The sequence below is a fragment of the Polyodon spathula genome, chromosome 12 (genome assembly GCF_017654505.1).
Source record: "Polyodon spathula isolate WHYD16114869_AA chromosome 12, ASM1765450v1, whole genome shotgun sequence".
Classification (NCBI taxonomy): domain Eukaryota; kingdom Metazoa; phylum Chordata; class Actinopteri; order Acipenseriformes; family Polyodontidae; genus Polyodon; species Polyodon spathula.
In genome coordinates, this window is record NC_054545.1 from 25,067,157 (window position 1) to 25,095,003 (window position 27,847).

The 27,847-nt window shown below is 39.2% G+C and overlaps 1 protein-coding gene across 2 annotated transcripts in view; it reads left to right on the top strand.

Moving 5' to 3' along the window:
* Positions 1 to 5,330: 5,330 nt before the first annotated feature.
* The window catches only part of LOC121323747 (glutamate receptor 1-like), a 116,256-nt gene continuing 93,739 nt past the window's right edge, over positions 5,331 to 27,847 (top strand). For both annotated transcript variants that reach the window (XM_041264936.1, XM_041264935.1), the window contains exons 1-3: positions 5,331 to 5,607; positions 6,219 to 6,353; positions 25,230 to 25,469. In XM_041264936.1, coding sequence (XP_041120870.1) covers positions 5,526 to 5,607; positions 6,219 to 6,353; positions 25,230 to 25,469 — 457 coding nt within the window. In that variant the 5' untranslated portion in view covers positions 5,331 to 5,525. The remainder of the gene's footprint in view (positions 5,608 to 6,218; positions 6,354 to 25,229; positions 25,470 to 27,847) is intronic.

Sequence of the window (27,847 nt, forward strand, 5' to 3'; positions counted from 1 at the left end):
ATCCAGAGTTGGATGTGTCTGTCCGAACCACCTGACGGTTGTAAATCACTCCCATCCTTATGCCTTCGCTCAGGTGATGGGCTTGCTTCCACCAGTATAGTGATTTCCAACACAGACAAGACATCATCGTTTTTTGCATTGTTGAGGGTGAGACCCAGCCTCGACAGATGCTCCATCACAATCGTTGTGTGGGCCACTGCTCCCTCCTGGGACTGGGAACAAGTTAACCAATCATCCAGGTAGTTCATCACCCTGATCCCTTGCAGCTGCAAGGGGCTAGCACTTTGAAAATATGCGGGGGGCTAAAGAGAGGCCGAATGGCAGCACTGAAAACTCGAACTTACCTGAAAGGTGGAGCAGGGATATTTCCTGTGCACTGGACAAATAGGAACATGAAAATACGTGTCCTTCAGGACCACTGTTGTAAACCAGACTGGAGGATGTGGCAATGTGTGACTATCTGTAACCTCCTCTCCCTCAAAAACCCATTAAGGTGTCTCAGGTCTAGGGTGGGGCAAGGGCCATCATCCTTCTTTGGCACCAAGAAGTATCTCAAGTAGAATGTGACCGTGATCCCTCGAAAGGGAGGAGGTCCCGAGTGGAATTGCAGTGCATAGCCAGTGTGTACGACAGCGAGCACCCAGGAGTCTGAGGTGCAATTGCACCAGTATTGCAGGTGGTGTTGTGCAAACAGGTGGGTCTGAGGCCGCAAGCCTTCAGGGACCCTGCTGGGGCTGCTTATGCTAGGACAGAGACTGCCTTTGGAATTGTCTCCCTGGGTGCTGGTGTACTGGGGCCCCATATCCAGCCTTTCCCCATTCTTGCTGCCCCCCCCCCCCCTTGCGGTGCCTCCGGTTGCCTCTTGGCGCCGTATGTATTGGAATTGTCCAAGTTAATGGACAATTCACAGCTGTCTGCATGCCACCACTAAGCCTGCCAGGCTTCTGCCCCGGGCTTGCCCTTGGAACCCCGAGATCTGCAATAAAGTGCCTGAGGCAGTGTGTAGCTCTGAACTAGTGGTTCAGGAAGGGTAACACAGCGCAGTATGCCATCCAGGTAGGCCACCAAGAGACCTCCTGTGTTAGCATGGTGAGTCGCCTGCGCTTCAGCCGTATAAGCCTTTTTCAGGTGGGCTTCAGTGACCCTTACGCAGACCTCCTAATGGGGGGGCTCGCACTAGTGCCGCTAAGGTGGAGTCTACCGGAGGGAACTGTGCCAGCCCTCCTGTGCACCTTCCATGGAGGCAAGTGTGGCCGCACTTTTGGATACACTGGGCACTGAGGCCAGGTGTTGCCAGGAGGATTTGACAGAAGGTCTGTTAACACCGGAAAAGGCTTGGGGGTCGAAGTCTGTGCTGATCTGAATACAGACCTACGCTGTTTGGAGACTACCTTCTAGGGGGTCTGTAGGAACTTGGCAGCTCATTCCATAAGAGCCCGAACCGAGCTCGAGGGCGCTTGAACCTCACGCTTTGATGCAAGCTCAGAGCTGGAGACCATTACCAGCGTTAGGTCTGGGTCTTGAGTCTCTCCCCGTAGGACGGACTTCTCATATCGTGAAGCCGCTATATAAAGCACATCCTGTTTCTCCTCGCTCATCATCAAGTCCTGCTCTGAGACATCTGGAGCAACCATCAGGCAAAGCCGAAGTCTGCTCTGGGCAGATGCTGGTGGCGGAGCTGGGGCAGGCGCAGGGGGAGCCTGTTGCCTGCTTCAGTGTTTAAGTATTTGAGCTATCTGGCCTGCAAGGGTCTCACCTGTGAATTGCGTCATTCTATTGTGCAAGTTTTTTCCTTGGATCGGGCGCAAATAGCACAGAATGCCCTCTCTGCCAAGGCAGCAGAGGAGTATTCTTGGCCTAGGCAGATTCCGCCTGCAGGACATGCATGGTTGAAAATTAGACATTGGACCACCGAACGTTGAAGCATCAAGGCATCGAAGCTCTTGAGCGTCAACAGAGCCAAAGCACTGAAGCACAGTGGCACCAAAATCCTCGAGAGGATCGATTGTGCTGGTGCAATATGTGACTTGTAACTAAGGGCGCTGAGGCCCTGGGGCACCGTGGGTGTCAAAGCAGGCTCCAGGATCCTGGGGTTAAGGGTGCTGAAAAACACAGAACACACCGCTGTAGGGAGCTGTGTAGCATTGCAGGCGTCACACGCCGAGTCGACGAGTCCTCTAGGTACCAAGGGTGACGAAGCACTGAGGTACCAAGGCTATGGAGCACCAGGAACCCGACAGTCTCGAGGATACTGGAGTGCAAAGCTTAAAAGACCTCAAAGCATCTAAGTGCTGAGGCGTATAGTCCTCGAGGCACTGAGGGTGTCAAAGCACCGAGGTACTGAGGCTATGGAACCTAGTGAGCGCCGAGAGTACCGATGCGCAGAGCATATAAACCTCAAGGCATCGAAGCACAGAGGCGTTTAGTCCTCAAGGCACAGATGGTGTAGAAGCACCGATGTACCGAGGCTATAGGGTGCTGGGGCACAAAGGGCACCAATGCACAGGGCTTAAAGCCTTGAAGGTGTAGAGGTGCCGAGGATGCTCGAAAGGTCTCAAGGCGTCAAAGCTCTGAGGTATGTAGCTCCCGAGGCACCGAGGATGCCGAAGCACCTTTGGCTATGGAGCACTGAGGCACAAAGCCACTGATGTCGGGAAGCACTTGAACACCGAGGACACCGATGCACCAAGGCGTCGAGGCTTGAGGACGCGAAGCACCGAGGATCTTAGTCACAGAGGACCCGAGGGTACCACGAGCATCGAGGCACCGAAGCACCAAGTACCGAGGGCAAAGCACCAAGGTACTGGGCTATGTGTCTGTGTCCGGACTGCTTGCAGTCACATGACCAGGAACAGCGTGTACCTTGCAAAGGTGTAGAGCATAGCCGTCAAGACAGTTGCAGTACAGTCACACAACCAGCGCAGCATGAAGCTTGCGGTGGAGTGGAGCACCCAAGATGACATCTGAACCGCGTGCAGCACACAGCCGGGGCAGCGTGTAGCTTGCAGTGGGGTGGCACAGCCTGCAGACCGGGAGAAAGGAGAAAAGAGAGACAGAAAAGAAAAAAAAAATGTTTTAAAAGTTATATCTACTCACCGCTTTATGGGTGTGTTGAACAATGTACTTGTCTACTCAACAATACAACCAGATAATGGGCCGAATGGAGGAAGCAAGTGATTGTTATTATTTATTATTTACACTGCAAGACAGTAGCACAGAGAAACATTCAACGGTAAACTGGAGTGTGATTTTTTTTTTTTTTTTTTTTTACAGCTGCAAAAAGCAGAGTAAAATACAGAAAAACACATCAGCAAGCTTGCAGGGTTACAAAAACAGTCGACAATTACTACGCGATGTAGGCTGTGGAAGATTATATATAATCTATCCCCAGTAATGTTGTTGATCCCCAGTAATGTTGAAGCTGACACCCTGGGATCCTTCAAGAAGCTGCTTGATGAGATTCTGGGATCAATAAGCTACTAACAACCAAATGAGCAAGATGGGCCAAATGGCCTCCTCTCGTTTGTAAACTTTCTTATATTCTTATATATATATATATATATATATATATATATATATATATATATATATATATATATATATATATATATATATTAAACGAAACACAATGCGTAGCATTAGCTCAGCCTTCAGCTGCCAAGTTTCTGATTCCAGGAAGTGGCAAGCCGACTCCCAGCAATAAAATTGCAAGGGAACTACAGAAAAAAAACTTGAGAGAAACCTCTTAAAGTCAATAACACAACTGGAAGAGGTTGGTTAGTGTTATACTCTCAACAACCAACCTGTTCGTGAAATGCAAAAGAGACTGTTTATTACCTCTGGAGGTGGGACCGACGACGTCACTCCACGGAGGCACCTATCATCAGCTTTGATATATATCATAATATATCATAATTAAACCATAGATATGCGCGTGTGTATGTTTATGTATTTAAGTGTAACTCCGTTATTATTTGTAATATATTGAAAAACCAGAACCTGGTGGGGCAAATTTGCCATGACACCTGTTTTAAAGTATATGAAACCTAATTTAATGTATATGAAACCTAATTTAATCAATTATATATTATATATATATATATATATATATATATATATATATATATATATATATATATATATATATATATAACTTATTTATTTGTTACCTTGAAAGGCTGTTACAGGTTATACAGTATAATAGATGTTATGCACATGCTAAGCTGACTATACTCTGTATTGACTATATAATGTGTTGCAGCTGCAGTGTTCTTGTTCTTTATTCACAGTAAAGGCTCCACATGCTGGGCACAATGTAATTTGTCCATGGCACTTTTGCTGCGACACTACCTTTCACACGAGTGGCCATACGATCTGATTGTATCAACAAATTATACACACCAGCTATATCCAGTTCTCTGGAATAGACTGTTCTCCCTCATTGCCGTGTCTTTATAATCTTTGTTTCTGCCATTGTACAGCTCCTGGTATTGTAATACTGCAAGAATGATCTTTCCTTGTGCCATTGTTTACTGAAGGCTTGCAAGGGAGGCTGTTTCTCATTGGTCAATTCCCAAGTTGTCACGTGACAAAAAAAATCGCAAAAACAGACACCAGTCCTATTTTTTTCTCATAGTTTTACTGTTTCTTCAGTTTCGCCCATAGCATTGCAGGCAGTGTGAGCGGCTCGTATCAAAACTTTTTTTTTTTCTTTTTGTCGTGGTGCAGTGTGTCATACAAAACATTTGCTTGTCGCATAGAAATCAGTGCGTATAGGCCTTAAGCCAGTACCTACACATAATTGTGACAGGGTGAAAGCCCTAAATGTGGGGTTGGCAGGGAGTGTTAACACCTTAACCCATTAAACAAGTGAGACTAGCTGGAGCGTTAATGGACAATTAAGCTACAGTCACATGGTATATAAGGAGGAGAAAGTTCTTAGTTTGAAGGTTGGTGTGTAGTTTAGCTGTGATGTAAAACTGCAGTTTCCAAGCCTCCTCTTTCCTGACGCTATCCTGTTAGTCAAGAATATGCATTTTTGATGAATTCACATACTCTCATCTTTATGGGTTTCAGGTGCTGCTTATGCAATAGAATTGACGTCTCGGTGGGGGGGGCAAGTTAAAATGAAATGTTTTGTAACTAGGGTGTGTTTAAATATCCCATTAGCTGTGACAGTTCTAAAGGATATCACAGTGTAATCTTAATAGAGCAGTCACAGATATAGTAGTATAAACTGACAAACAGGAGTTGGTCATGTGAATAAAATTGTGAAGGTTTCCACCTACAAACAATTCCACAGTTTCCATGATTCTCTCTCTCGGGGAAAGTGGAATAGGGCTGCAAGTCACGGTTCTTAGTAGCCGAGGATATTAGCATTAACCGCACACCAAGAGGGAGAGCTGTGTTAATCCTGCTGTCATTTGCTGTTTAGACAGCATTGTAAGTGCACAGAGACTCGCAGAGTAAAAACGGCAGATCTATGGTTGGAATTGAGCGTCTTCTTCGCCAATGCAAAAGGAAATATGCAGCGCAGTTTTGCCTTCTTCTACACCAGCTTTCTGGGGGTGGTTTTAGGTGTAAATTTTCCAAATAATATTAATATAGGTGAGTAAAAAAAACATGAATGGCTAGCTCTTGAAATTATCCTTGACAAAATGGTGTTGTGATAGTGCGTGTATTATTTTTTCTCCACTTCTTTTTGGTTGATTGATTGAATAGAAAGCGTGTTTTTTTCAGATGCAGTTTATAGAGTTTGAGCACAACGATGTTGATTTTGTGAATGCATAGGTGTTTTTTTCTGTTTTTGTATCGAGAAGGAGGAAACACACGCACTCAATACAAGTTAAAAACTGTCTTTCTGTTTTCAAAAGCATTTGCACAACGCATTTATTATCTTTAAAATACATATGCAGCACCTTTCTCTGTGCTCAACAGTTTACTTTATTTAACTGTGTAGCCAGTTTTAGATTGATAATTGTATGTCCTTATTGTCTTGCGCATCAATGAAGTAAAAAAAAAAAAAAAAAAAAAAAAAAAAAAAAAAAGAAAATCGCAAGTCGGCGTATTCGCACTTGCTAACAAATTATGGCATCCTATATGATTATATACAGTACGTGTTATAAAAAAAATAAAATAAAATAAAGCCTTTGTGTTGGTCTAATTGATGCAATACCTTAACTGATATTTCACCTAACAGTATTTTGTCTTTTGACCAGGGGGTTTATTTCCCTCCGATTCCCACGAACATGCTGCCTTTCGGTTTGCAATGTTTCACCACAAAGACATTCCAAAACTGCAGCCCCAGGTGGATATGGTGGATATCAATAACAGCTTTGCAATGACATATGCTTGTAAGTATAACATTATAACTCGTTATTACGGGTTCACGTGAGTATACTAACATTATCAGCATGTGACGAGTCAATACAGAATCCTTCTATATTCTTTTATATTGCTATGTACGGCGAGTTCGTATTTTACATATTCTGGTGTTGAAACAGTCTCAAATATAGTCGTCTGTACAGCAGTCGGATGGATGTATCTGTATATGACACATAAGCGTATTTTAAAATAACTAACCTTGTGTATGTGTGTACATTATATTTCTATCAGTCAGTATCAACGCCAAACAAATTATATTTATTATTTATTAGCAACAAAACAACAGTTCTTTTTGTATATTTAAATTGATAAACCAGTCCACTTCAATGGTTTGTTGATGTACAATTACTTGGTTTCGTTCCTGCATTATGGAAATGCAGAGCAGCTGTGAGCCATTCTAAGTGCCGGTGGATTTGTAAACTAAAGTATTTTCTATTGCTGCTAACAGCTTATTTATTAGGGCAGGGACATTCGTACCAACAGTACGCTTCTACTTGAGGCGCTTCCTTTAGCTGAGGTACTGTGTAGTTTACATCTGGAACATTGCGCTTCCTTACTCCCAGTGCATGTATCACTGTCGTTTAATGGAGAACGACAATACCATTTCTTAATTTCAATTAGACGTAGATATGTATTACATTAACAGCAGTAACACCCTGCAATATACCAGCTTCGTGCGTGTTTACTAATTACAAATTAATCAAGTTCGATACTTTCTATTTACCAACGCTCTGTATAAATAAATACAAAAAATAAACAAATACTTTGTTCTTTGGTAGTCAGATAACATGCCGTAGTGTTATTATTATTATTATATTTTATTATTATTTTAATAAGTTATCAATGCAAACCATTACGTTTTCCTCTGACGGAAATTAATATCTTAAGACATGAAACTGATTTATTATTATTATTATTATTATTATTATTATTATTATTATTATTATTATTATTATTATTATTTTCTGTACAGAAGCTGACCTTTTCGCTTTCAAAACTGCCAATACTTCGTTTATAGTCGTCCACAAAGCACCAGTGAGAAAGTATCCATGTTGTATCTTAACAGATTTTAGGGTGGCGATGGAGCTGTACTGTCGCTGTTTTAAGTTTCTTCTGTGTAGTTCATTTCAAAGCTATGGAGTAGAATAAACCACACTGTATAGCTGACAGCTGTCAGTTGGAACACCTAATCGAGCTGTTATTGTTGCTCCAGTAAATCCTCTTCCTAAGAACGGCTTTTCCCACTGGGGAGTTTATTGAATTATTCATCAGATTGATTATAATTGTAGGTTTTTTTTTTTTTTTTTTTTTTTTTTTTTTTTTAAAGATTAATGACACATTTATCATTGATCCTATATGTATGATTGATATTTTGGATTTATTTATTTATTTATTTATTTTTCTTTCTTATTAGGTAGATCATAATTTCAGTACCATAGCAGCATTATCTGGTCTGGTTCAACCTTGGTTAAAACAGATATGTGTGTATCAAAGGATTCTGTACTATATAGTTTTTCATGTTTTTCAATTCTGTATATTGATTGCCATAAGCAATTACTGTAATATGTAAAGAAAATGGAAAGAAACTAAACCAAAATAATCAATATCTAGTCAAACTGAACAATGGTATAACATGAGTTAGTTTCTGACAGGACTTTAAAATGAAAACCTGTTGTCTGAGGAGGACATCAATACAGTAAGCAGGTTCTTACCTTGTAGGCTATTCTAGAGTGCTGAAATGATCTAATTATATTTACAACTGAGCTGATCCTAAAATGTTCTACTGGCCTGATGACAGTTAGTCAAATACACTAAAGCATAGTAGTGCTTGACCAGGGTTTGCAATATTGAGATTTGTGTGATAACAGAATTGTTGCATTGTTGAATCCATGTATATGCATAACTGTGTTTTTGGGTGATGCACCATTAGATGGCAACATTGTTTGCTGTAAAACTGTGCTTATACTTGTAAACTGGTAAGGCCATTATTTTCTGAAAATATCAGAATACATTGTATCATAATACATTGCCCCCCTTTACTCTTTTACCCCCCCCCCCCCCCCCCCCCCCCCCCCCCCCCCCCCCCCCCCCCCCCCCCCCCCCCCCTCCTAATTGACTGCCCCCTAGGGTCTAAATACTGAGGTGGGTGTGGAGATTGAGATTACTGGTATGCTTAGGGCAACTGATTGACAATTATTTTATGAATGAAAAAAAAAAAGCCTGTGCTTACTTTGCAGATGGTCCAGAAATGTAACAGGAGCTTTAAGAATGAAACTGCCAGAGAGACAGTTGTCTTAATGGTGAGCTGGTCAAATTAGTTTTGTAGCTTGGGAATGAAAAATGGGGTGCACAAGAGGTATTGACTGATAATTACCTTCCTTTTGTGGTATTGTTCTACAGGGTGATTGATAGCTTAATTATGACCTATTTGGTAGACAAAGGTACTAAGCATTTTACAGCTTTGAATGTAACAGTAAGGGACCTACTGGTATTTCAATTATTTCAGACTAGTTTTGCAACATAAAAGTTTATTGTTAATGTGCTAAATGTGTTGGGAGGGGAGGGAGGATTGTCATTCTGAAGGGTTGCGATGTGGGAGGGCTTTTAAAATCTTTGCATGGTACTTTTCAGATTTTTTTCAAATGGATTCAGTTTTACCACTATTGTACAAAGCATAATTTTAAATTCCTCTTTGGTGTCTATACCTTGCTTATTTATTGTTGATGACACACATCTGCATGGCCTTTTAGAGTAAATGTGCATCATAATAATAATAATAATAATTGAGGGCCAGTTACCAGTTTGCTACACCACTATAAACGTAGACAAAAGGGGGTGACACAATGCAAATAATTATGGATGCAAAATTCTAATTGCATTACAGCCAGGCAATTATTTTGCACTGCACCCTATGTAAGTTTAAGAGCAATGCAAATTACTCAGCGCGCACAAGTAATGATCCGCAATTATGATAATGAAGGTCTCAATGAACACATCGGCCTATTTAGTGGCTGCACTTGCAGAGCTAGGAGTACAGAGAGCAGTAATCGCTGTATTACATTTGTGGAGCATGAAATTACAAAAGCAAAAAAATAAATAAATAAATAAATGTCAGTGGAAGGGAAGCAAAGGAAAAGAAGAGTTTTCTGAGAAGGAGCTGAGAGTCCTTACGACTGAGTTCACTTGGCATGAAACTGTTTGGAAAAGCCAACAACAGTTGGAAAATTATATGTATTGACCTACCCTTTCCAGCATGACATCAAGGAATTTGTCTAACACTCTGGAAAAGGTGGATTGGGCTAGCCCTCCAGACATTCCAACTGTGATCTAAAAGGAACCAGAGGCTAAACAGTGCAGAGAACACAACACTTTCACATGTGCAGGGATATCAGTCCCTAGATTGACGCTGGGGTCTAGCTCTTCTCCCAGTTCAGCTGTTAGGTCTATGATGACTTGCAGAGTGAGACAATAACACTTTAGCACAGCATCCTCCGGCATTCCAAACAAACTGACCCTGGGATTGAATGTGCAGGGTCTTCTTTGTCCTGCCCTTCTCCTCCGAATGTGTTCCTGCCTCTCCTCAACAAAAAAAAGTTCTGCTACATCAGGAAGTGCACCACAGGAGCCACTCTGAAGCGAATGACATGTCTCTGCAGGTGTGTACTTTTATACAGCTCTTAGTTACTCACTTCTACAATGGTTTATACATAGGAAGAGGTGTCAAGTTTTAAAGGGTCGGCAATTGCCTAAGTGCAAGACAAAATCCATACATCACACTATAATGTTTGCGCCTGCTTAGTATCCAGTTCCTGTGCAATTCCATGCTCTTTTCTTCATCTGAATAGTATAATTTTAATGGATTAATATGGCACAGTGCAAATTTTGATCACAGGTTCAAACCGCCAGGTGATCATCATTCTTTACATACGCCACATTTTGCTGGTATTCTTATATCAACCCCAAAATGTATAAAAAATTGTTCAGTGTATATAATGCAGCATAGTTCTCAGGTATGACTGGTGACACATTGATGATCTAGAATTGTTTATACTACTATATACAGTAAATCTGATCTAAGTAATGGATTTTTGCATAATTCTGTTTGAGCCTGAAAGCATATTAAAGTTCAATAAAAATAAAATAACATTTCTAACCGTTCTCCATGAAAACACATTTTCCATAAATTATCAGAATACATTGTAACAGAGCTTGATTGTCAAATTGATTCAGACACATAAGACTGGGTTTACCTCAAGCCCTTGAGAATTATCATTTGCTTTGCAAGATAATCAAGTGATCTAATGCAGAGTGCTGTAGGTTATAGCTGTATAAAATGGCTCCAGTGAAGATAGTAAAATACAAACTGTATCTTATTTTTATACATACTGTATGAAACAGAATCACTTTTTAGATCTACAAAAATGCGTTCTGTAGTTTTTTTTTTTCTCTCATTTAGTAACTTGATGAAAAAACAAACATTCAGAATATGTGCAATTACAATACCCTGCTAAAACAGTGCTCCCCATTTTTCAAATTGTTCAGAAAATCAAATTCCAACTGTGAAATTATTCAATTAAGAAGCCTCTTTAAAACGTATATAATAGAACCCTGTTAGCTTTAAATATAAAGCACTCAGTATAACACTGCACTGCAAATGCCAGATAGTGTAGGCTCGTTGGTGCATTTTCTATGACAGTAGGGCACAACAAGCTTGTACATAACACTAAAGATTCACCCCCATAGTCAAGGCCACGTTTTTACTTTCCCCATTTACTCCTATAGACAACAATGGGAAAACACTTTCAATCTTAAAGCCATCAGCAAAATGAATAACACTTCTCCCACATAAACAGTCAGTATTGGTTGTAAATTGATACTATTTGGAGAGTACCCATGCACGTTTGGGATGTATTCTTAAAGAGGAGACAATGGCCTGAGTGGGGGAAAAACTGGCTATTAAAATCCCTGTAGTTTTACATGCCCAAAAACATAAAGTATTCTGGGGGTGCCACTGCAATTGTGAGATGGTTTGATCATTGACATCTTTTGCATTATATATATATATATATATATATATATATATATATATATATATATATATATATATAGATATATATATAGATAGATAGATAGATAGATAGATAGATAGATAGATAGATAGATAGATAGATACAGTACTGTGCAAAAGTTTTAGGCAGGTGTGAAAAAATGCTGTAAAGTAAGAATGCTTTCAAAAATAGACATGTTAATAGTTTATATTTATCAATTAACAAAATGCAAAGTGAGTGAACAGAAGAAAAATCTACATCAAATCAATATTTGGTGTGACCACCCTTTGCCTTCAAAACAGCATCAATTCTTCTAGGTACACTTGCACACAGTTTTTGAAAGAACTCGGCAGGTAGGTTGGCCCAAACATCTTGGAGAACTAACCACAGTTCTTCTGTGGATTTAGGCAGCCTCAGTTGCTTCTCTCTCTTCATGTAATCCCAGACAGACTCGATGATGTTGAGATCAGGGCTCTGTGGGGGCCATACCATCACTTCCAGGACTCCTTGTTCTTCTTTACGCTGAAGATAGTTCTTAATGACTTTCGCTGTATGCTTGGGGTCATTGTCATGCTGCAGAATAAATTTGGGGACAATCAGATGCCTCCTCGATGGTATTGCATGATGGATAAGTATCTGCCTGTACTTCTCAGCATTGAGGAGACCATTAATTCTGACCAAATCCCCAACTCCATTTGCAGAAATGCAGCCCCAAACTTGCAAGGAACCTCCACCATGCTTCACTGTTGCCTGCAAACACTCATTCGTGCACCGCTGTCCAGCCCTTCGACGAACAAACTGCCTTCTGCTACAGCCAAACATTTCAAATTTTGACTCATCAGTCCAGAGCACCTGCTCCCATTTTTCTGCACCCTTTCCTGTGTTTTCGTGCATAGTTGAGTCGCTTGGTCTTGTTTCCACGTCGGAGGATGGCTTTTTGGCCACAAGCCTTCCATGAAGGCCACTTCTGACCAGACTTCTCTGGACAGTAGATGGGTGTACCAGGGTCCCACTGTTTTCTGCCAATTCTGAGCTGATGGCATTGCTGGACGTCTTCCTATTGCGAAGGGAAGTAAACATGATGTGTCATTCATCTGCTGCAGTAAGCTTCCTTGGCCGACCACTGCGTCTACGGTCCTCAACGTTGCCCATTTCTTTGTGCTTCTTCAAAAGAACTAGGACAGCACATTTGGAAACCCCTGTCTGCCTTGAAATTTCTGCCTGGGAGAGACCATGATGATGCAGTATAACTATCTTGTGTCATGTTGCTGTCAGTCTTGCCATGGTGTATGACTTTTGACAGTAAACTGTCTTCAGCAACCTCACCTTGTTAGCTGAGTTTGGCTGTTCCTCACCCAGTTTTATTACTCCTACACAGCTGTTTCTGTTTCAGTTAATGATTGTGTTTCAACCTACGTATTGAATTGATGATCATTAGCATAATTGGTATAATTGTTTAATCATACACCTGACTATATGCCTACAAAATCCCTGACGTTGTGCAAGTGTACCTAGAAGAATTGATGCTGTTTTGAAGGCAAAGGGTGGTCACACCAAATATGGATTTGATTTTGATTTTTCTTCTGTTCACTCACTTTGCATTTAGTTAATTGATAAATCTAAACTATTAACATGTCTATTTTTGAAAGCATTCTTACTTGACAGCATTTTTTCACACCTGCCTAAAACTTTTGCACAGTACTGTGTGTATGTATGTATGTATGTATGTGTGTGTGTGTGTGTATATATATATATATATATATATATATATATATATATATATATATATATATATATATATATATATATAAACATGTGTAAACAGGACATTATTAGCAGTTGAAGGATACCAAGATATTTAATAAGTAAGGTGTCTGAATTTAATAAAAGGGATAGTGAATGTCCCACTCATATTGTGTTAAGACTGGTGACTCTATCATTTTGACCGATGTACAGTTTGTACTATATATTGGTTATCACAATGTTTAATACAGTTTTCAATTGTAATTGTATACATTTATATACACAAAGCATGTATTAAAATATAATCATGTAATGTCTATAACTTACTAAACACTGAAATCAAACACAGTTGTGTTTTTTTCTAATATTTAATTTATTTTTTAAACATATCATTAGACCTATACTGTATGAGTACACACAGCAAGGCATTTTATAAATAATAGTCATTCATACAAGAAAACATGCAGCCATTTATGAACCTTCCGGCCCCTGGAGGCCTGGTAATAGGATTTTTATCTTGAATGATATGTTTCAGTTTTACTTGGAAGTTTAGGTCTGAATACCTGATACGTAGGTCTGTTCTTTAGCATGGCCACGCGAAAGCAAATGAACAACAGAGATAAATAAACTTAGAAGAAAAGATTTCAGAGAAGTGCACAGCACAAGAAGTTATAAATAAAAGTCTAATTTATTTTATTTTTTTTCTTCTACAAAATGATATTCCATTGAGTCTAAGCCTGTTCACAATCAATACAGATAATGTGCTTCACCACATGCCTTTCTGCTTAGTGCACATCTGCCCGAAGTTTTATTTTTGTTGCGCTTGCCAACCTGGCATTTGCGTCTCTTGCGGCTCTCAGCGGGGTTGCCAGCTTCAGCTGTGGGTACACGCTTGGCACCCTCCCTCTGTTCCAAATGCTTCTTGCGAAGTTCCTGTGCTAATTGTAAAATATATTCTCTCCTTGGTAAATTCTTCTGCGTGCATTCTTTGTAAAGTACCCAGGAGTTGCTGGCTGCTAGGTCCAATACATTGTAAAACACCTGAACAGACCACCGTCGGGAGCCAGCTTTCACGGAATACTTATGTGCCATCTGCTCCAAAACATCAACTCCCATATTTTCTTGCATTGTAAAACTCCACGGTCTCTGGTATTTTTTTTCACTAGTCCCAATGCTAATTGACTGACCAAAACAAGCAGGCACCAGCCTTTGAAAAGGCTGATTGAAAAACAGTAGACTGTCAGTCATTCACTCAGGCAGAGAATAGAGACTAATCTAATTACAGTTAAACACATTGTGGGCTGGTAAATACAAATAATAAAGTAGAATACTGTTCTGTATAATCACATTACAATTGTTTTCTGTGTGGCCGTCAATGTGACTGCTCCTGGAGCTTTTAGGTATAATGTAATATATCTCTGTCTCTGTCTCTCTATCTCTAATTATTAATGCACTCCCACATTTCATGCTTTGTGAGAATATTTAATACATACTCACAGAAAGGCACATGAAAGCGCAACCTCATATGTGTTACACGACTGGAGAAAATTACATTTTAAAACCAAATACTGCCAAAATGACTGCCATGGGCTTCTAGTGTTAAAGTTAAATGCGTGGTTTAGCTATTGCAGTGTTCTATTTTATATATGTGTCATGGTGAAATTGTAGAAGCCTACATTCTGATTTCTGAAGACACTTCTGAAGATACTTCTGGAACATTTTAGACTGAACAAACTGAAAATTACATTGCAGTGAGCATTTGATTGCTGTCATTATCTTTTCTGTGAAGGCTTTCGTTTTTCTAAGGCTGCAATGTCTCATAATCATGGTCCGTTTGAACTATAAAACATTCAATGGTGGAATTGGTAGTCCAAAATAAAATGAAAAAATTTCTACTGGAAAGTTACTAGTAATTAACTTAAAACATTACCAATGTTATTAATTTGTCAATTTTTCACTTAATTTATAGTATCCTATATGAAGCAATAAAAAGGCCAACTAAAAGTATTCAGTAAACATCAGATCCCTACTTTGAGAACATCAACTCCCCAATGAATAGGATGACATTGGTAGATTCTTTTAAATAAGTTACTGTAATAATATCTATCAAATAAAAATAAATGACAATTTGCTAAGCTAATTTGTGTATTACTACAGTTTTAAACTAACATATGTTTCATTGGAAACAGTTTACTGCTTTTTCTATAGTTTACCCTTCTGTGTAGCCCAGTGCATCTGGAAACCAGAACCCTGTGTCCTTTGGTTGTCTGTTTACTTTAATTGGTAACATACATTATTGTGTTGCAACATGGAATCAAAATGGATTTAATTAGGAGTTTTTGCCACCGATCAACACAAAAAAAGTCCATAATGTCAAAGTGAAAAAAAAATCTACAAATTGTTCTAAATTAATTACAGATATAAAACAGAAAATGATTGATTGCATAGTATTCACCCTCTTTGCTATGACATACCTAAATGAGCTCTGGTGCAACCAACTGTCTTTAGAAGTCACATAATTAGTTGAATGTAGTCCACCTGTGTGCAATAAAGGTGTTTCACATGATTTCAGGTTAAATACACTTGTATCTGGGAGGTCCCAGAGTTGGTTAGTACATTTCCTAACAAAAACTGCATCATGAAGACGAAGGAACATTCAAAGCAAATCCAGAATAAGGTTCTTCAAAAGCACCAATCAGGGGTAGGATATAAGAGCATTTCCAAGGCACTGAATATCCCCAGGAGTTCAGTAAAGTCCATTATTAAGAAATGGAGAGAATATAGCACAACTGTGAATCTGTCTACAACAGGCTGTCCTCAAAAACTGAGTATCCGGGCAAGAAGGGCACTAGTCAGGGAGGCCTATAGCAACTCTGAAGGAGTTAGAGTCTTCCACGGCTGAGCTGGGAAACACTGTGCATTCAGCAACAATAGCCTAGGTGCTTCACAAAACTGGCCTTCATGGGAGAGTGGCAAAAAGAAAGCCATTGTTGAAAAAAAACTTGCATCAAATCTCGGCTAGAGTTTAACATGAGGCATGTGGGAGACTGAGACCATGCTATGGAGATGCTTCTCTGTGTCAGGGCCTGGAAAGCTCGTGAAGATAGAGGGCAAAATGGATGCAGCAAAGTACAGAGAAATCCTGGAGGAAAACTTGCTGAAGTCTGCAAGAGACCTGGGACTTGGGAGAAGATTCATCTTCAAGCAGGACCATGACCCAAAACATATAGCCAAGCCACACTGGACTGGCTTAAAACAAAAAGGTCAATGTCCTGGAGGGGCCCAGTCAAAGCCCAGACCTCAATCCAATTGAGAATATGTGGAAAGAGTTGAAAATTGCTGTTCACCAAAGGTCCCCATCAAACTTGACAAAGCTTGAGCAATTTTGCAAAGAAGAATGGGTAAAAATTGTAGTGTCCAGATGTGCAAAGCTGGTAGAGACTTACCCAATTTGACTCACGGCTGTAATTGCTGCCAAAGGAGCGTCTACCAAATATTGACTCAAGGGGGTGAATACTTGTGCAATCAATTACTTTCTGTTTTGTATTTGTAATTAATTTAGAACAATTTGTAGATTTTATTTTTCACTTTGACACTATGGACTTTTTTTGTGTTAATCAGTTGCAAAAATTCCTAATTAAATCCATTTTGTTTCTATGTTGTAACACAATAAAATGTGGAAAAGTCCAAGGGGGTGAATACTTTTGAGAGCCACTGTACATCTTTCCAAGCACAGCACAGTAATATTAAAATGTGCTTACCGGGCAAGTATCGGATCACTTCTTGTGTTGTAGGTCAACCCTAACTTAATAGTGTGGGCTACAAAAGTAATGTATAATATGTTTTTATTGACATGAATTCCTTTGTAAGCAAATGTTTTCATGCCTTAACTGTTTAAGTTTAGTCCAGAATGATTTGATAATACAATGGAAGTAGCATCCAAATTACCTGTATGAAAGTCCTTAACTAGAGAATACTGTGGTTTATCAAATGCTTTTAATCTATTATTTATCAGCTTGTAGTTACTAATTGGTCTCGAGTCCTTCTTATAAATATTGATCATGTCTGGGCTTTGTATTGAAATTCCCTTTTAAGCAACTGAGGACTGGTAGCATTTTGCTAAGGTAAGACAGGCAACCTCAAGGGAAGAGGCATTTTAAATAATTACTGTATAACATGTGAGAGGTGAGTAAAAGCTTACAGCTTGTTTGGACAATGAATTAGTATACTTATCAGCTCACTGTCAGAAGGTCACATTTTTTTTGTTTAATCCAAGTAAAGTGGCTCCATTCAACACTGTTAGGCAATGAGGCTTGTATGTTTATAGACCCTCGCCTGCCTACTTCTGTTAATACAGATAATTTTATCGGCCATTCAGCTGGGTCTGCTTCGCATGCAGCTACAAGCTGGCTCAATGCGTTCCACCTCAGTGCCAAACGCAACAGACACCGTTGGCTGACTGTGTCTTACGCATGCTCGGCAGCCCTGTGCTGGTGGAGGATTACCTTGTACCTGCACAAAGGTGTCGGAATGGGAGTAGTATTGAACTGCCAAGTGGTGATGACAGATGCTTCCAACCTGGGTTGGGGAGCGGTCTTGGAAGGCAGAGGAGTATGTGGATCCTGGTTGGACCGCAGGACATCACTGCACATAAACATGCTGGAGTTGCAAGCGGTATCCCTTGCTCTCCACCACTTCCTCCCAGTGCTAAGCAGTACACATATGCTGATCCGGCGTATGTCAACTACCAGGGGGGCCTACGATCCCTGGGGTTGCATTGCGTGGCCTTCAAGCTATTGATGTAGGCTCAGAGGAACCTGCTGTCCCTACGGGTGACGCATATTCCTGGAGCGGTGAACTGGGCAGCGGACCTCCTCTCCAAGAGTGGCAACTCCAAACTCAGACGGTGGAGCGCATTTGGGAAAGATTCGGGAAGGTGCAGATCAATTGCTTCGCCTTGGGAGAGACGACACATTGCCCCCTGTGGTACTCCCTCCACCGTTTAGGCGGTTCACTCAGCATAGACGCCCTAACACACGAATGACCCAAAGAGTTTTTGTAAGCTTTCCCGCCTATACCGCTGCTTCAGGCTTTTCTCGAAAAAGTCTGGGTAGAGAAAGCGTCAGTTCTCCTAGTGGCCTCCAAGTGGCCCAGGAGAGTATGTATGACCCTGTGTCAGCTGCTGCACTGCCAGCCTTGGGACATTCCACTTCATTTGGATCTCCTCAGTCAGGCTAAAGGCTGTCTTTGGCAGCCGGAACCGGGCAGGTTCCAGCTATGGGTCTGGCCCCTGAAAGGGACAGCTGGCTAGCCCTAGGGCTGTCGGATACGGTTGTGGGTATGCTGCAGAACACTATGGCAGACTCCACTAGGTCTTTGTATACCTGTAAGTGGAAGTATTTTCAGGCTTGGTGTCTGGCTAGAAGACATTTTTTGGCTACCCATTTTCTTAAAGGTGTGCAGCGATTACGCCCTCCTAGGAGAACTGTTCTCCCTGAATGGAGCCTGGATATTGTACTAGAGACTCACAAATGCCCCGTTTTGTGCCTTTACACTCCATAAAGCTGAAGTACCTGTCTATGAAGACAGCCTTCATCTTGGCTATCACCTCCGTTAAGCAGATCAGTGAGCTACAGGCGCTGTCTATGCACAGGTCCTGCATGCGCATTTGGGAAGACGGCAGCACGATGTCTCTGCGCACCAACGCTGCTTCACTCCCCAAGGTGATTACAGCCTTCCACATTTAAAAATATTTAAACAAGACAAACACTTACTCACCGAGCTAACTAAAAAGATTAAACAAAAACACTCGGGCACACTAACATTTTTCTTTATCTTTATCTATCATTTGTAATTTTAATTTTCTTTCTTCTCCGCTCTCGATCCTCCTCCTGAACACCCCGCGAGTGCAGAGAGCTGCAAGCTTTTATAATAGTGACGAGGGATTAACTAACTATCAGTTATTCAATAATCCCTTGGTCACATTCTGCACAGGGTTTCTAAATAATTATACTGGCAGAAGACGAGCTGCCAAAACACCCCTCTGCCAGAACACACACACACGGCTTTCGCCATCATAAATATATATAATAAAACCTAAGAAAATACAAACACGAGTACAAAATAATGAACTGCAAAGGGGCGGAGGGATACCCCGCTGTAAAATAAACAAATAATAGACAGTCCTGTACAGGGCTCCTCGCCCTGTCACAATCAGTCTTAAGCAGAAAGATATTTAATAAAAAAAATATTTTTGTGTTAATTATAAAAACGGATTTGTGTTTTTTTTTCATGTTTTTTTAAATTAGTTAGTTAACCGTTTGAAATAAGGGCATGTGCCCCGGTTGGTTGAAGCCACTCTTCTTCGCCTTCTGGCTTGCAGCGCACCTGGGGCATGGTGATATTTGAGACATTTTGACATACAGAAAATTATTTATTTACTGTAATTTCTCATTAGTGGCAGTAATGTTAACGTATGTGAAGTCTCTCTCTATTTTTAATTAACTGTCTATTTACAGTAGATACTGCCCATATAATTATGTATATACTCCACTATTGTGGGGCTGTCATAATAATTGCACATACAGGAATCTACACATTAAAAAAAAAGTGATAGGAATTGCATTTCAATCCCATTGCACTGAAGCAGCGCTTCAGTATACAATAAGCATGGAGTTTCTCAATAAAACAAAGAATTAGCATAATAGTACAAGCTAACAAGCCATATTTTCCCCAAAAGAAATAAACAGCTAATGCTTAATGACAGTATCTTTAGACTCCCATTCCAGCTGACAGTTGCAAAATCAGCACATCATTGTTTTGTCAGTCGGCTGCACACTTCCCCTAATGCTCAAATTCTTTATGGCATTGTTTAATTGTTAATTGTGCATCTGCGCAAGTGCTAGACAGAGCTTCGGTTTCCCATCAGACCGTGTCTATGGCAACAACTGAGCCTTTACAACTGTGATTGCAAGTATTTAACGTATTTTTTGTATAGACCAATCAATTTAAGAATGTAATTCTGTGTTTGCTTTATAATGGTTTTTCATTTTAATTTGTTTTATATGTTGCATTTCATTTTATTTAGTGTTATTTTCTATTTGTGAAAAACACTGGGCTCTACATATTCCTATATTTAAAGTAGCATGCTGCATATGTTGCAAAGAAATTTGTATTATAAAATGAGCTAAAAGATACAGAATAAAAAAATGAGCAAACCAGTTTACATATATACATTTAAACATAAATCAGTTTTGTTAGTGATTGCAGTAATAATACAGGCCTCTAGGTAATTCTACAATAAACAAGAGTAAATAATCTCACCAAATACTAAATATTCTTCTACATGTTTTCAGTACTTATGATATCCACGTGTACATCTCTTGAGGTGATGTCTTTCTCTCTACCTCTTTATTATGTGCTGTCTGTTTTATTCCTTTAAACTTAAATTGCCTTAACATTTATTTTATTTATACTACTGTACAGACGATCTGTATAATTGTTTTTTAGTTTTGTTTTTTCTTCCTTTCCAGAGAATTACAAAGATCAAAAAATCTCTTTGCACATGGTTCCCTTTGAATTGCATGCACTACTACTAAGTGCAGCTAATGGTTGTCACAATGTATGTATGGAATGTACCTTCCTAGTTTTCTTTTTAGCAAAGCCTGCACACCTCCGTTAGCCCCACTCATCACTAATGCACCATCGTACCACTGGCTGGTGGTTGGCTGATGATGTTGTCAGCATTAAAACCATCTTCAGAGAGGTCCTTTAGTATTTGAGCTGTAACGTATTCTACATGTAACTGAAGTAATTCAAGCAAGCCAGTCAAATGTACCTCAGGTTTAAAATCACTGGACAGATTTTCAACATTACACTTCGTGTGACATCACTTTTGATACAGTACCCACTAGATTCAGAATGCATATATTTACTTTTAAATTGTTTAAGTACCTTTTTACTGTGGATCTATCACCGCAATTTGTTAATCTTTTGATGTGTGCTGTGTATTCTGTGCAGTGACGGCGTTTGTCCCACGGTGGCCCCATGCAAAGCTTGATTCTGGGGCTTCTATTACCTAGTCTTACCAGTAATACTGCTCTGTGAAACCATGACTTTCAAACTCAATAAAATGAAGGGATGGCAAAAAATATGTATTTTCTTGACAGTGGAGTTTGATAATTTCAGCTGTTGTACAGAACAGCACTAATCTCAGTTTACTAACCTTTTTCTTTGCTCTCTCTGTTAACTTTCCTTAACTACAGTACTTCTCTCTCTCACGACCGGATGTGAGCTTTTCAATTTGTATCGGATTAAAGTAGAAAATGAAACAGGGAAGATAATATACACTTTTTGCCCACTCAAGTTCACTCTCCTTAGTGGTATTATTATTATTATTATTATTATTATTATTATTGTTGTTGTTATTAAACAGCTAAGGAGAGTGATCTTCGGTGAGCCAAAGGGACATTTGATGGTGCAGGGCCTGCTGGTACAGTGACATAGTTTGTTTGATGTAAGATTCTAAAATACCGTAAACAGAAATACTTGCATGGTATTATGTGTTTTATAATTACAGTGAAACATGGAGGTCAGTTTAAGGGTGGTTAACAAATTAATACCATTGAATTTATATTTAAAAAGGTAATTATGCATGAATTACTTTGTCATATTTTTGTTCAAATTTCACATTTTTTATGGAAGTTTTAAAAAGGCAGTTGGTTGTTTTATGTTGGTTTTGTTAGAAAGGTAATTTAACAGGTTTTAAAATATTTTGGAGTACAGATGGTGGCCATACTACCGAGTACAGGGATGGTGACCAATTACCATCAATAGAAGCCAATCGGAGTTAAAAAATAACTCCTTTCCAACCTTTTCTTATAGTCACTGTGTTGTTGTGCTTAACATTTATATTCATCATAACGTTAAATTACCTTTCTGATTTCAATGTTATCCAACATTGGATTACTTCTTATAGTTCTTGCTATATACATGTTAAATGGCTGAAGTAACTTTGAAAGGCTTTGTTTAGCCACTTTCTTTTGAGACGTGGGCTCTCTTTGGTTACCATACACAGTTAGAAACACACTGAAAATAAAAACCATCATGAAAAATTATATAAATATATTTGGCCAGATAAAATTGCATCCGGGCCAGTAAAAACACTAGCTCAGTGGTCCGAGGGGCCGGTAGTTAAAAATCTAAACGTAGAGCGGTGCCTCTGCAAGAAAGCTGAAACTGGGATGGGAGTTCACCTTTCAGCATGACAACGACCAAAAGCACACAGCCAAGGCTACACTGGGGTGGCTAAGGAACAAAAAGGTAAATGTCCTTGAGTGGCCCCGACCTAAATCCAATCGAAAATTTGTGGCATGGCTTGAAGAATGCTGTCCATCAACGCTCCCCAAGGAACTTGACAGAGCTTGAACAGTTTTATAAAGAAAAATGGTCAAATATTGCCAAATCTAGGTGTGCAAAGTTGGTAGAGACCTATCCCAACAGACTCACAGCTGTAATTGCTGCCAAAGGTGCTTCCACCAAGTATTAACTCAGGGGGGGTGGAGACTTATCCAATTATGATCTTTCAGTTTTGTATTTTTCATAGAAATGTTTTTCTCAATAACAACTTTTTTCCCCTTAACAGTGTGGAGTATGGTGTGTAGATAAGTGGAAAAAAAATCCTCATTTAAATGCATGAAACTCTGAGGCACTGACACAACGAAATGTGAATAAAAGTTCAAGAGGGTGTAGGCTCTGTACTATAAATACTGAATAGGAAATCTCAGCGTCTGATACAGTTGAAAAAAAATAAACATTTCACTTTTGGATAACATTTTACTTTTATGCCCCAATTATTAAATCAGCTAGCATTTTAAGATTGTGGCTGCTTTGTGTCACATTTGCAGATCTAGAGCCTTCTGATTCAGTGTGACTTGTTGTCTTGGGATGAGACCTTTACTCAGTGTGCTGCAAACAGGGCTTGAAAATCCCAAAGGATGACTCCCAAGGTCCGTGTGCTGCCTGTGCACTTTACTGAAACTCAATGTCTGGGCTCCCTTCATCTGTCTGTCTTCTCTCTCACTGTGAAAATACACTTCACAGTGTGACTCCGGCTAAGGTCAGGAAACAGAATGGAATTTCAATCTGCTCAGTAAATACCGCAACATGAGATCCATACCAAACCTTGACAGAACTAGTGGGGCAAAGAAATGCCAGGATAAAAACTTTAACCCATTGACGGCCAAGCGCTAATGTCCATGTAATTTCCATGTGCCGTTGCTAATTTGCGAATATTTATTTTCTGTTTTAGTGTTCACAAACTGGGGATATGGAAACCTGTCCTTTGTAGAACAACACACATTTTAATGTACAGAATAAAAACATTATTTGAGTTGTGGTGAGAGACAGGCTTGTGATACTGACAGAACACATACATTAAACATGTGCTTTCAGTGCAGTGCAGTTTTACCTTACTGTTGCCTTTGCAACAGTTTTTAGTTGGGGTTAGCCTATAGGGTTCTTTTTTGACTCTTACCTTGGTTCTTAATATTGATGGCACTTTGTCATTAGCATTATTGAGATCTGCTGCAGTTTAAAGTATTAAGATAGAAAACTATGCAATTGCCTTTATGGGAAGAGTTGTTGTATTAAGTTAAAATAACAAATTCAGTAATTACAATAAGGTATTATAGTCAATAGAACAACATATTTAAGCATGCATAAATATTTATATATATTAGAATAACACATTGTCAGGAACTTGTAAATACCTCCATTGTTTGTTTTCAAATAAATGCTCCCTAGAGAAAGGTATGAACCATACTCAAACATTGGACAGATGGCTCTTTTAGCAAAAAGAAAGAGATAGTTATTCAATGTATGAGGATCACAGAGAAAATGCCCAGCCTTCACAGGAGGCCAGGCATGTTGTTTATGACCATCTTCATGAGAAATAAACTCAGCACTCTATGAACCTTCACAAATTCTTTGCATATAACAAGAACAATGTATGGAAAATAAATTCTCAGAATCCAGCTGTTTGATTTAGGGTTATTTTCCTTAGAGCAGCAATGTTGTCGCAGGAATTAAATGAAGCTCCAAAATTAGATCCTGTGGGGGGGGGGGGGAAGGCTATTGTAGTTTGTTTAATGGAAATTGTGTTATCATTTTCATCCATGTATCCTAGTAAGAGTGTAATTTTTGATTGTACATACAATATGTTAATGTAATTAGTTTTATTTGTTTGGGTTCAAGCTGTTATTGAACATGAATATGTTTTGGCTTTTTACAATATGCTTGTGATAAGCAACCGGTACTGGCATTTTTCATAAAAGTGCAATGGATATGTTTTTAACCTGTTGGTTTTCTTTCTCTGGTCCCCTAAATATATGTGTAATGTTTTCAGAGAGCACTGACACACTTATGTGTGTGCCTAATAGCAAAATGGTGATGTGAGTTTACCCCAAATAGCCAATAGGCATATTTTGGGAGATGATACAATGTCACTTTCCTCGGGGTATGAAATCCCAGTGTTCCAGTCAGCCAGCAATAATGATTCTAGCATCTGCCTCCCTCCACCTGCCTCAACTCCACCTCTACAGCACCCTCCTATATCGGGGTTTCCAAACATTGTCTTAAAATATGTGTCAGACGATTGTCTCACTAAACCCAGCGTGCTGGAAGCCAAACGGTGGGTCTTTTTTACGTATTCTATTGTATTTATGAATCTGTTTAGTAAAATCATGTTCTACTCAATATTTGGGCCAGTGGTCTTGATCCATAATGCGAGGCAATTCCTCAACAGGTTTTGCTGTGTGCCAATGAAATATTCAAGGCAGCCCAAAAGTACAGCAACTGAACGGTCCTGTGCTTAGACCCATATAAATTGATGCTAGTAATATGACAAACCTGAAATAAACAGCCAGCAGTGTACATTACTATCTGAAATGACAGCCAAACTGTATCATGGAACATATTGTAAACTACTGTATACCTGTTTGCATGTATCGATTGTAAGTCAACCAAATCCAGTAATATTTATTTTTCCCTTGTCAGTTTGTTCGCAGTTTTCAAAAGGAGTCTACGCCATCATTGGATTGTACGACAAAAAGACTGTAAACATGCTCATGTCCTTCTGCGGAGCCCTGCACGTCTGCTTTGTTACACCAAGTTTTCCCATCGAAACGTCAAACCAGTTTGTCATGCAGTTACGGCCGGAGTTACAGGATGCCCTGGTCAGCGTAATTGACCATTACAAATGGACAAAATTTGTGTATATTTACGATGCAGAGGCAGGTAAGAGAATTGTTTTCTATGTGTTTTGCTAAACGAGTTTGTTCATTGCTGAGTTTCTGTTTATCATTTGTGTGTATGTAGTGTGAAAGATAACCTGCTGTAAAAATAAAAAATAAAAAAAGAGAAAAAAGAGTTATAGAACTGCAAACCTCTATACATGTGGATAATATCATCATAAAAAGTGAACAGGGCCAAGGCTGTCTATTTTAAGCACTGTGGCGGCAGATATAGCCAATACATAGACGTTTGCAGTCCTATAACTCTGTATACTGCTTAATTAATACACAAGTAAAACAATCCAGCTATATTTTTGTCCATTAATGACCAGCCTTTTATTTAGTGCACTGTGCTTTTCATTGAAAAGAGGGAGAAGGTTAATAATGAGATGAGAATACCATTATGTGTCTGAGTTGTGTGCTTGATTGTTTAGCTGATTCCAAAAACAGGAGGTAGGCAGCCGTACAGCTGCTGCCCTTTACACAGTGCAATAACTATAGCGATACATGTGTTTTAATGTATAGCAACAAGAACAACCAGGCTCTTTCCCTCTACAGTAAAACTACTAAAATGAAGCCCTCTGACATAAACTTAAAACTGGGGTAGTACTATTTTGTGTTGCCCTTTTTAAGTAGCTGTTTTAATTCCATGTTTTTTGTATGGAGATAATAGCCAGACTGACATATTCCTATCCCATTACGTATGTGGCTGCAAGGCCAGGGGATGCAATATGACAGGATCTGGTTGTGTTTTCCATAGTAACTTGTGTTACTGTGCTACTTCAGACCAAGTTTGCTTTTGCTTTGCTAGCAATACATTGTAGTGCACTAGATTGGGATTCGAACATTCAGGCTCCGTTACTCGAAGATGCAGTAATCTGTCATGAGTCCGCCCGTCACATATCCACCCTAACAGTTTATCTGCCATAATCAACCTCTTCAGCAACATTAGTTTATTATTGAACAGAGAAGATTAGTTCAGTGATTGTAGATCCTACCAAAGTTTTGGTAGACTGTGTTGTATGTGCTCCATGTGCTGTTTATACTAGCAGTGTCACATGAGTTGTTCGGTGCGTTGATATGCAAAAATCCTGTCTCGATCTCCTGCCTGTCACTCAGCAGAAAATGCACGCACCCACATGGCAGACAGCTACTCTATCATAAGAAGTAAACAGACTTTTTAAACCAGGGATTTAAGGGAGCTCCCTAATAAAAGCTAAATCTCAAAACAATAATTGTATGAACATAGTAATTGTTATAGATGTTACACACAAATCCAGCTGCAAACATCAGAGAGCTTTTTTTCTCTCTCTCTTTTGCATTAAGTTTTATAAGGAATAAATAATGTCAGCATGGGAAACAAGTAAGTCATTATTTTGCTTTCAAAAGCCTTTCTCTTTATTATTTTAAACTGTGTTTTTTAAGCACAGCAGAAATACGTTTCTAAAACTGCATTCTTGAAAAATACATAATTTGATTTTGCTAAGCTCCCTGAATCGCTGGAATATAATTTATTTATTTGCACTGAAAACAATAGAGCATTGATCACCTGAGTTTACTGAAAACAAAAATAAATGAAAAAAGAATAATCTTTTAAAACATCATTGTATTAAAGACTTAATAAAAGTGCAAATGGAATGAAAGTGAAACAAAACGTTTCTGTTTTTCAAAACAAATCAGATCTGGTACATTATGCTGTGTTCGGGCTTTAACTTTTTTTTTTTTGTTGAATTGAGCATATTTTACTTTTATGTCGTTTTTAATGTAATTTGTCATTTTTCCACCATTAAGAAAATAGAATCTGAATATTTATCATATGCAATACATTGTGCTTTGTACATTTTTTTTTACTCGTGCAACTCTGGTGGACTTCTCGTGAATTGTTTTTTTTTCTTTTTAGAGAAATTGATTGTCTGTATCCAGTTTAAGTTTGTAAAAAAATATGTATAGTTAAATGGTAAATGTATATATTTTTGACAATAGAAAAACACCCATCAGATCGCAATTGATTGCACCTGTACCAAAATATGACAATGCACTGTTTGCAATCTGACAGTGTACCACTTTCTGACACCACATCAGCTCTATAGTCCAGGTCATCTAGGTACATTCAAACAGTATTCTAATTCCAAAAGAAGATAGTGACAGACACATGGACAAAGGCATGCAAATAGAATAATCTAGCTAGAAAAAAATAAATCTAAATCATTTTTTTTTGTATTTTTAGTTTTTTATTATTTGTGCATTGTTCCAAGGGATACTAGACAACATCCGTTAGGTAAACTGACCCCCCACTACTACCATGTGACAGTGATGGCTGTAATGGGGACGTCAGACCAGAAGAAACATACAGTACCGCCAGAGGAAATGATAAATGGATGC